The 11,507-nt window shown below is 31.5% G+C and overlaps 2 protein-coding genes across 2 annotated transcripts in view; both read right to left on the minus strand.

The window, feature by feature from the left end:
- The window catches only part of LOC108913706 (probable ribonuclease ZC3H12C), a 65,334-nt gene extending 57,380 nt beyond the window's left edge, over positions 1-7,954 (minus strand). The window contains exon 1 of the mRNA XM_018719299.1: positions 7,594-7,954. Within this exon, the coding sequence (XP_018574815.1) occupies positions 7,594-7,815 (222 nt within the window). The 5' untranslated portion in view covers positions 7,816-7,954. The remainder of the gene's footprint in view (positions 1-7,593) is intronic.
- A 484-nt stretch (positions 7,955-8,438) lies between these two features.
- Positions 8,439-10,883, minus strand: LOC108913702 (U3 small nucleolar RNA-associated protein 14 homolog A). The gene is made up of 2 exons (XM_018719296.1): positions 9,900-10,883; positions 8,439-9,835 (listed from the first exon to the last, which is right to left on the minus strand). The coding sequence occupies exons 1-2, from the start codon at positions 10,776-10,778 to the stop codon at positions 8,474-8,476; spliced, it is 2,241 nt and encodes a 746-aa protein (XP_018574812.1). The 5' UTR covers positions 10,779-10,883; the 3' UTR covers positions 8,439-8,473.
- Between the last annotated feature and the right edge of the window lie 624 nt (positions 10,884-11,507).

Below are 11,507 nucleotides of genomic sequence, written 5' to 3' on the forward strand. Positions count from 1 at the left end.
CCTAAGGGCCACCTTAGCAAAGCGCATCCCAGGCTGCATAGCCGCACTACCCTACCCAACCATACCACACATAAACATGACACTACCCCCGGGGTTTACACAGACGAGCCGGCGAAGCAAGAAGAGCGCCAGAAGAAAGGGCCCTAGCCGGCGGGGCCCAGCCAGGACAAAAGGAGGTCCCACAAAGCGCCTACACCGGCCGCATTTGCGGTCGGGGTAGACGACGGATGGGGCCCACCTACGAAGGCTGTCCAGGCCTACACGAGATGAGGCAGGATAAAGAGGGATAATCCCCCACTATCCCAAATCATTGAGGCCAATTTCTAGCCATGGAATAATGGCGCGTACTACGCGATTTTTGACCTTTCTAATCTTATGTCTGATATGAAATGGGAAATATAACGGAATTTATTGGCGTGCTCTAAATTGGCAATGATAATAATTATTTAATTATTTTTCTTTTAATTATTAGCAAATATCAGCAGAGTAAAATGCGAGGTAAGTATTAAAATGTCAGATACCACAGATTTCTGTAAAGTCTACCAACCACCTGTTACCGCAAATCTAAAGCTTGGTATGAAACAATTTTGTCAGATAATATCTTTTATATCGCGTTTTAGGGATGTTACGTATGTAAATTAAAATGATGATCTGTTTATATTTCATTTTCAAAATCCTTAAGTACCTACATATTACCAAAAAAATATCGGTAAATGAAGACATACTTTCAAATGCATCGATATGCACAGTCCGCACGATACGGCATTTGTGTACATATACAAATATTGGGCAAGTGACATTTGGAGTCGCCTTAATAACGCACATCTGTACTTAGCGGGCCGTACTGTTCTGAAATCGAGTCTAGAAAAAATAAAGTAACTGAAATACGATTTACGTATTTTCATTTTCTAAATTAAAATTGACTCTTCCGAATCGCAATTGACGATTTCTGAAATAGAATTTGAAATTGAAATTATGCTGAAATGAGATTAACGAAATACGATATGTATTATGTATATGGAAAAGGTATAATACTCGTATAACCCTAATATGCAATTAATGAATCATGAATCATTACGCTTAATATTAAGAAGCTGGTATCAACTAAGAAACCGGACACGAAGTGCAACCAGTTTCAAAATATTTTCATTGAACCAGTTACCCCGAAATCATTTATGCTGCCTTCATGAAAAAAAATCCAAAGAAATCCAAAGAACGGTTGCAATAAATCACCCTATATAAAAATGATTAATGATTTAGCAACTTCTTATTTGTAAGCACTTACCGCGCGTTTCTTACATAAATAAACATTTTCGAACATGGTAAATTAACAGAAATGAATTGTTGAAATAATATTTACTTCGAACACATTTACACAAATAGTTACTGGCATCAAAATAAAAAAAGAGTATAAACATAAACAGACATCTTATTGTTAGTCGAGAACAGACATTCGATCATTCGAAATATCTACTTCCAAATTTTAATTTCTTTACATCGTTCAATTGCTAACTTCAAACCATTTTAAACAAATGTCACTCGACATCTCTTTACCCCTCTGCTTTATACTATTAAAAATGATTGTGAAGATGTCATGTGCAGTTAGATACAACTTTGAAATTGAAAATGGAGGCTAACACTTAACTAAAACTAATACTGGGACTAGTCCAAATTAAGAATTTGTAATGTCTATAATCCACAACTCCTCTTTCTTACCTTATTATTTTAAGAATACGAAATTAAACTCGTAAGATTATACGAGATTATAATGGTTCACTAGTTCACATCCTTTAACTCCTCAATCTGTTTATATACGAGTTTTTTAAGTTCTAGTATACGACATTTTAAAATGCTGAATAAACAATTATTAGTACTCGTAATATTCCAGATGTCATATTATTGAAAGCAGTACAGCAACAGAAAACAGAACATAAATCTACAGTGCGTTCGTCATGTAATGCACGAGTATAATTCAACTGTTTGAAAGGTTCTGTTAAAGAGCTTTCCAACGAACCCTTTCTTTCAAAACATGTTTCAGTTATGAAATTGTGTCGGTTCCTATTATAAATACTATGTAAGGTGCATTTTTTTCTTCAGAAACCGAGTCAGAAACATCGTAGACTTCCCCTGAATCTGAAGGTGACTGGTGAATACAAAAAAGAAACTCCTCTTGTATCAAACTCAATAAATATAAAGAAGGAAAAGTGAGATAGGATAAAAAAAATAAGCGACAGAAATACCTAAGTTCCCTTAATTGAGTTACCACTCTTACTATGTAAATAAGTTAGGCCGAAAGTTCGGCATTTATTAAAAAACTTCATAAACATGACGGACTTAATTTCTAAATCAGTATTTAGGTACCTACCCCCTCTTTTAGAAGTTTAAAAAGCAAACTGAGAATACCTATTTACCGTAACAAATATTTAACTAGTTACTTTCACTTAAGTAAAAATTAAAGATAACAATTCAATTCACGTGATGGTTTGTTGTAAAAATGGCGAACTGCACAATTATTAATACAAATGCTTGCTGATGAATTGGATCGATTTTCAATATTAGCTCTTGTATTACTTATAGGTATAGGTTCATATTTAATTAGGTAAAACCGAGGGTAAAACTTTTCTTGCTTATACTAGCACCAAAAATAAGATAAAAATTTTCAGCAAACATTTCTTCTAAAAACAGTCCTTTTTATGTACAGATAAACAAAGAACCTGAGAAAATAGAGAAGTTAAAGCACATATGTATAGTCCAGGAGAATTACACATTGGCATGGCTGTTGCTTGACGTAGATTAGATATTAGTAAAAATTGGTCGAAAATAATATAAACAATGAAAATATAAGGTTGCGCCAAGAAAAAAAGTTGTGCTATTCGCAGAAAAAATTAAAAACTGCAATAATATTCAAAAATCACGTGTTTTTCCTAACATTTTCCAATATAACTTCTTAAATATGCAGTTTACAGAAAAAACTATTACTGCTGAAATTGTTTGTTATGAAATTTGCTATATTCAATATTTTTGTTGCTAGAAAGCCAAAACAGCGTAAGAAAGTGATGAAAATCGAGGTAATTTTGAAGCGTTCAACTGATAGGTAAGAAATTGTCCAATTCTACTATAAATGTACATGTAAGTACTTTAAAGGATTACAAAACGAAATTCCAAAACCCGATCGAAATCGGTCTGATAGTTTTGGTATGAGACAATTTGTTACTAAATTTCAGCGCGAAATGTCGTTATTTTTTTGCGTCAGTGCTGGGGTTAAAGTTAGGCATTTTAATTGGCGCTGATTTTTTTACACATACTTGGACTCTTTAACTATCATATAGAATCGTTATAATATTAATTTTCTTTTTTTTAATAATTTTTGGAGCGATTTTAAAAATTCGAAAAATTTTAACTTTATAAACAAATACTTTCGTGAAGCCGTTTTGCGGGTTGGAATATATACCAAAGTACTAAAAAATAGTTCTCGGAAAGACGCTTAACTTGAAAAAAAGAACGTTCAAATCGGTCACATAAGTTCCGAGATATCAAGTGTCAAAGTCAACAAGCGTTAGCTGCAAAACTATGCATAATGTAACAACAACAAAAATTGAATTTGGTAGGTTTTTTAAGAACTTTTCGTATGTGCTTTTATAAATATTATCGCACGTGTGCTTTTTATATGAAAATTCAATGAATATCGCCAAACCGACCGTTTGAGCCGCAAAACCGGGGGGAGGGGATGAATGATAGAAATTGAAATCGCGCGTTCAAAAAGAGCGCGCCCTCTTCGGCGTTCAATATCTCGGCTTCTACGGCTCTGATTTTGATGATTTTTTTTAAATCGATATAGCAAAATGAGAGGAATTCAATTATCAAGATTTCATTGAAATATTATAAAGCCTTATCAGCCTATTACGACTGCTTAAAATTTCATACATTTCATTGTTGTATATTCATGTAAATAATATCGATGACTATTGTTAAGAGGTATTAATTTTAATAACTACTTGGTAATAATGTTTAAAATCTTGAAATTTTTATGTCCTAATGTAATTTATTTATTGTTTACATATAAAATAGAAAAAAATGCAGATACAAATAATTATTATTTGATATTTATAAAACGTATCATCGCATTATTAAAAAATGTATTAAGCTTTTTTATAGCATAGTTGCTGATTTCGCTCTCAAAAATTTCTTCCTTTAGTAAACAATTAAAAATCGCACTTTGCAATTCATTATACAGGCTGTCATGCGGTGACGACCCATTAGAATATTTCGGAGACTACTTCGATTTGAATTTTGAAAATTTTTGACCTGGTGGTTTTGGAGGTTTTATTTAGAGTTTAAATAAAATAATGCCATTGTTGTAGTACTTCCGGTTATACCGGTAGTCGCCACCTATTTGCTTATTATAAATGGAACATCCTGTATATTTTTGTATATTTGAATTCTACGCATATTTTTAGAGGACTTTTATAAAGCTTCCCTATATGTATCTCTAATGGTCTAATGGTCTTCGACCTATTTCAATTTCATATTTATTGTCGAATTTGATTGACCGAACCGCCAAAACTTGGTTTTTCTAAATGGGACACCCTGTATATTTAATAAAAATCTGTTGTAGAAATTTACTCCACATCTATCCATATTACACCTCCCTATACCTATCTTTTAATTTTTCTGTTTTTGACGGATTTTGTGATAAATAAAATGATCCAATTTCTTGCGAGGATGGCTATGAAATTGCTGGCAAATTTAAAAAATCAAATTAACCAACCATAAGTCATTATTTGCTGTTAATTTAACAGTGGTACCTACTTACAATTAGTTAAGCACTGATTTGAAAATAATGGACAACAATACTTATTCAAATGCTGATATTATAAGTGAAAATACCAATGATGTAAAAAAGTGAAAAACTTTAATAATACGATAATTATGAAAGTATAATAAACACGTTTTGTAAAAATAAATAAATAATTATTTGTATCTATATTTTTTTCTATATTATATGAATACAATAAATAAATTACATATTAAATAAAGATTTCAAGATTTTATTTAAACATTATTACCATGTAATTATTAAAACTAAAACCTAGTAACAGTGGATTATGTACCTATATCCTACCATCGATATTATTATTTACATGAATATACAGTATAACAACGAAATGTGGAAAATTTTTAGTCGTAATAGACCGAAAAGGGCTTTATAATATTTTAATGAAACCTTGATAATTGAATTCCTCTCATTTTTCTACATCGATTTAAAAAAAAATCATCAAAATCGGAGCCATAGAAGCCGAGATACTGAACGCCGAAGCGCGCGCGCTCTTTTTGAACGCGATTTCAATTTCTATAATTCATCCCCTCCCCCCGGTTTTGCGGCTCAAATGGTCGGTTTGGCGATATTCATTGAATTTTCATATAAAAAGCACACGTGCGATAATATTTATAAAAGCACATACGAAAAGTTCTTAAAAAACCTACCAAATTCAATTTTTGTTGTTGTTACATTATGCATAGTTTTGCAGCTAACGCTTGTTGACTTTGACACTTGATATCTCGGAACTTATGTGACCGATTTGAACGTTCTTTTTTTCAAGTTAAGCGTCTTTCCGAGAACTATTTTTTAGTACTTTGGTATATATTCCAACCCGCAAAACGGCTTCACGAAAGTATTTGTTTATAAAGTTAAAATTTTTCGAATTTTTAAAATCGCTCCAAAAATTATTAAAAAAAAGAAAATTAATATTATAACGATTCTATATGATAGTTAAAGAGTCCAAGTATGTGTAAAAAAATCAGCGCCAATTAAAATGCCTAACTTTAACCCCAGCACTGACGCAAAAAAATAACGACATTTCGCGCTGAAATTTAGTAACAAATTGTCTCATACCAAAACTATCAGACCGATTTCGATCGGGTTTTGGAATTTCGTTTTGTAATCCTTTAAAGTACTTACATGTACATTTATAGTAGAATTGGACAATTTCTTACCTATCAGTTGAACGCTTCAAAATTACCTCGATTTTCATCACTTTCTTACGCTGTTTTGGCTTTCTAGCAACAAAAATATTGAATACGCAGGTCTCAAAACAATTGTGTCTTATAGCAAATTTCATAACAAACAATTTCAGCAGTAATAGTTTTTTCTGTAAACTGCATATTTAAGAAGTTATATTGGAAAATGTTAGGAAAAACACGTGATTTTTTAGTATTTTTGCAGTTTTTAATTTTTTCTGCGAATAGCACAACTATTTTTCTTGGCGCAACCTTATATTTTCATTGTTTATATTATTTTCGACCGATTTTTACTAATATTTAATCTACGTCAAGCAACAGCCATATCTCGAAGGTTTTGAGCTTAATTCTCTTGGACTAGTAGGTAATATACATTTTTCTGGCCAATCAATATTTTAAAAATAAAATTAGGATTGACCAGGCTTCATTAATTTCTCTAACTTGTCTCTGAAATTGGGATTCAAGAAGTCCCAAATCTTCACATTTGTTTAGAAGAAAACAATGTGTATTAATAAATATTGTTAATGTAATTGATATGTTTCTCTCTTTTTCAATATGTTATATGACTAAATCTCTATTTTTATAAGCATTACAGCAAAGAGTACTAAATAAAATTTCGTAAAATTTAATTTTATCATTATTTGAATCTAGAAAATTTATATACCTAAAAGTTTTCTGAAGTAGAAAAATTATTATTAAATAACTCCCTAATACTTTTAGGGGACAATATTTTTGAAGGACTAATGGCACATTTTCCAGTGTATCCTGTCATTATGTATGGTTCACTATAATTATGAATAATTTAATAATTTAATACCTAAGATTAATAACCAACAAAAAATGAGTATTAATAGGTATAATCTCGGAAATATTTAACCAAATGCATAGTGCAGCAACAATTTCCAAAATTTAAATATTATAAACATACAAAAATATTTATTTGATACTTGAACTAAAGCATAAATAAACTAAAATATACGAAAACATATATTTTTTTTGCTATAAAGCTGACTTAATAAGTTTAAACATTCTCGTGAATGAAATTAAACTAGGTATTATTTTTTGCAGCTGCAGTGAGTACCTATCCCATAACTACATGTGTAAGTTTAGTGATATGTAAATATGTATTTTAATTAATAAAAAATTGGAATATTGTGCCACATTTAATTAATCTAAGTAGAATAATTTACTATAAACTTTCTAATAAAATGTGACGTAATTAACAAGGAAACTACTCTGGACCAGGATGCTTCTTTTTATACATTTTAACCTTCAAATTGTACACCTTTCACTAAAACACAATTCATTCTGTATAAATCTGTGCATAACTATTCAAAAATTCTCAGAGGTCAATTGATACCACTTAAAAAAGCTACTAGGTACAATTACAAAACAGAGATTGGATTGCACCGATTTGGTTCGGATCCGGCTAAACAAACAAGAAATGAAACAAAAGTAAAAGCCAGGCACTGGCCCCGATTACACACAGGTCAAATCCGTTTGATAATTTTTTTACAATATTCTCTCGTCCTAGTTTTGACTGGAGTGGTTACTCTTAATCTTTTTATATCCTACCTGAAGCCTCTTTATGAAGTCTGGACTCAGTGTTCTTTCGGTATCACCTGGCACAGACAAAATAACATCATAGTAAAGCGTTTGATCACTTGAAGTTTCTTGTGCAGCACTTTTTTCACACAAAATCGCGGAAAAGAGCACAGAAATCCTGTCCAAATTTTCTTTTAAAATTTGAGTACATGACGGTTTTATTTTCACTGTACCTACAACTGGCTTTGACATTTTTTCCAATGCCCATGCTTACATGGTGATTTATTACTAGTATTTGTATGAATTTTGTGATAGAATGTTTAATGACGTTATTATTTAAAATTATTCCATTAAACCATTTAATGTTTCTGTGACAGCGACATTTTGAACGTACAACTACAGCGCCACTGTCAAATTTAAAAGACGGGAAATATGCGTACTATTTTACGCGGATTATTTAAATAAAATGTATGCAATGAAGCATTTGCCTGATTTATTTAGAAATACGTAATGCACAAAATAACTGGTTATAGATCAACATTTTTTTGTTGCGGACCTTCAGTAAGTACTTAGACATAAATCCCATATTAAATAGGTTTGAAATATGAATTCTAAATTGCAGACCAAATGTAAATTTTGAAAAGATAAACAATAAGTTACACTCTGACATAAGAGAGTGCATTTTCTTAATTAATTGATAGTGATTAAATATTCCTAAGACCTCTGAGTAGACTAACATTAGAGAAATAGTACAAATTTATTTAAAAAAAACTGCAATAAAGCTCTAGCTATTTCCCTAGTAGTTATTTATAATCTCATTGTCAAGTTTTTTTTTTTGGAAAGGAAATTTTTAAGACAATACTATGAAATACAAATTAAATGTTATATAAATTTAATAAAACACATGTATTTACATTTTCTTTTCACCCATTAAGACACTTTTTGTAATAGGTTCAATAACTGTGCCCATTTTGGTAACCACAGACGGTTCTATTAACTTCCTAAAAGCAGTCTCTGGTACAAAAGTATTACCAATGGGGGCCCTCATGCTAGCCTCATAATCTTTGACACTTTTAAAAGGGAAAGGCAGTTCAGAAACCATATGAGGTTTTATTTTAGACTGGGCCTTTTCATTTATTATCAGAGAACCTTTGTTGTCATCCTTCCTAGGTACTTTTGGAGGCATTTTTATAATAAATCTTCTTCTTCGCTTGCGAGGAACAATATTAGTACCACCCCAACTACCCCAACCAGGAAGATTCAAATCTATATCACCAGGAATATCTTGTTTAATTTCATTTTCTTTTTCTCTCTTAAATTCTTCAGTTATATCGTCGTCTTCAAAAGCTTCTAAAATAACATCTCTCTGACTACTATTTTCTTCGTTTTCGTCTGTGATTAAAATGTCAGGTATGGCAGTACTTAAATTTGTTGTTTTCACCTGTATAAATTTCAGAGGGTCTATATTAGAACTTTGTTCGTGTACAACAGTATGTAAAATATTTTTCAAATGGTTCACATCCAAGCTAGAGTTTTCATTGGAAACATTTTCTGTCTGTAATTCAGAATTTCCTATCACTTCAGTCATCTCTTCATCTATAACAGGTTTCTTTGTTTTTGAAGGAAGTGTTAGGTCTACTTTTTGTTTTGTTTTTTTCTTACTAGATGTACTTTTGTTACGAATATCTTTAGATTTCTTTAGTTTCTTATATTTCGTCTTTAATTTATTTTTCAATTTTTCTTCCAATTTGCTAAAAATGTCTTCCACATCATTACCACTTTCTAATAAACTTATTTCCCATTCAGATGTACCAGATGAATCTTTTTCATTACTCTTAATTTTCTGTTTACTTTGTAACTTACTTTTATTCATTTCTTTATTTTTCGACTTCTCTAAAATCTTGTCATTATTGGACATTGCTGACTTTATTTTATTTTTGCACTTCACTAACTCAACTTTGTTTTCTTTAGTGGCCTTATCATCAGTGGATTCCTGTTGACTCCCATTTTTCGAACATGCAATTTTATTTTCTTTGAGACTTTCTGACGTGGCATTTTTTTCATCCCAGTATTTCCTATAACTACCAACAAAATCTGTGACTTCCTTTGAAGGTTTTATATTGGAAACCCAAGGATTGTCTCCATTGTCCCTGTTTTTATTTGATTTTTCTTCTAATTCGACACCTTCCTCTTCAGAATCACTGTGCACATCTTTTAATTTTTGAGTAAGGTCTCTACTTATAGCCAACTGTTGTGCTAACTCCTGCCGGCTCTAAAAAAAAAATATTTAAGTTAGTACAATTTTATACAAAAAAAATAATTATATTAAAAATTACCTCCTTATCATATTTGGTTCTAATTTGTTTATTTCTAGCCCACTGCCCAGTGCCTTTATGCCTTAAACTGAACCTTTCTTCGGCTCTGGCTTTTTCAATGTCTTCAAGTTTTTTCAATGCTTCCTCAGGATTTGTTTTTTGAAGTTCTTCAAATTCTTTCAGTTTCTGTTTAATTTTTTCTCTTCTAAGAATTCTGTGGTATTTTTTACTTTTTATTTTATTCTGTCGTCTTGCTTTTGCCTCTTTGTAACTTTGATGTGCCCTCAATTTAGCAGCTTCCCTTCTACGCTCCTTCAATTCGTTCAATGTCAAGGGAAAATTTTCGTCCTCTTGATTTATGCGATATTCCTCAACAATAGGTTGAAGTTTTTCTAATTCCATTTGAAGTTCAGATTTAATGCGCCATGTTGTGGGAAAAGTTTCAGATTTCTTTTCCTCAATTTTCAATTTTTCTGTAGAATTTAAAGGAAATGTAAGTTGTGGCGCAACACGATTCGAGGTAACTAAAGCCTCCCATTTGTCAAGTTGTAGTCTAGATTTTTCATAATTTATAGTCCTTCTAATACGGTCAGCTTGCGGTTTCTCAAGTGGAGCAGGTAATGTTTTATTTTTGCTATTAGTTATCTGCACTTTTTTAGAAATGACTTCATGTTTCTTGCGTCCTTTTAGCGCCTTAGTCAGAGCATTTAAATGAATAGATCCCTTGTCACCAGTAACACTTTTTACCAAGTTAAATTCTGAAATATTTACAGTTGGCTCTGTTCGGGAAGGCTTCTTAACATTTTGTATTTTATTTAAATTTAAAACTTCTTCCACAATTTTATCATGTTTTCTACTATCGATCTCCTCATCGATTTCGATATCACTTTCATCACTCATAATTAGAGAAAAGAAACCCTGATTTATAATAAATATTAAAATTCAGTAGTAAATTAACCTTACTTTAACCAACAAAACCAAACACGACAAGTTAGAAGTTTTAGGTTAGAGTTGCTCACTAACATAGAAGTCATAGAACATTAGAGCATAACTACATACAAGACGAGAAACGCGTGTTAAAAAGTGCAGACGCTGAATAAAAAAAGAGCAATACAATACAATAGAGTTCGGGTACTAGGTCTCTCTCTCTCTAATCGTTGAGGAAGGAGTTGCATTAGCCAATCACGTGCATGTGCGAGAGAGAAAGGTAATCGAATCTTTCATTTTCTCTCACTGTCACTTGTCGTAACCGTGCTTCCTGCATTTAGTATATGTTCTTAGCAAAAAGTGACAACAGAAGATTTATAGCGATTTCCATTGGGGAAAACTGGGGCTGCACTCGTGCAGCACTGTCACTCCACTGGTTGTATGAGAAATATGCTCTGGTGCAATCTCAGTGGAATGACAATTTTTGCGTAGGTTTCTGACATTATGTTTATAGGTTATGTTTATGTTTTGATTTTTATTTAGTAAAAGTAACAGTTGACCAATTGAAGTTTTTCAAAGAAGTTAGTTACAATGAACCAAGAATTAAATTTGAAATTTAAAATAAACGACGAGGAAGATACATTGTGTATTCCTGTAGACGAAACGGATCACTTATTTAAGTTTGTAGATGACATTTTCAAT

This window comes from Anoplophora glabripennis, unplaced genomic scaffold, assembly GCF_000390285.2.
Source record: "Anoplophora glabripennis isolate ALB-LARVAE unplaced genomic scaffold, Agla_2.0 scaffold638, whole genome shotgun sequence".
Lineage (NCBI taxonomy): Eukaryota > Metazoa > Arthropoda > Insecta > Coleoptera > Cerambycidae > Anoplophora > Anoplophora glabripennis.

Coding starts and splice junctions, on each gene's coding strand:
- LOC108913702 (XM_018719296.1), bottom strand. CDS start 10,778: ATGAGTGATGAAAGTGATATCGAAATCGATGAGGAGATCGATAGTAGA. Junction 9,836..9,899: donor GAACCAAATATGATAAGGAG/GTAATTTTTAAT, acceptor TTTTTTTTTTAG/AGCCGGCAGGAGTTAGCACA.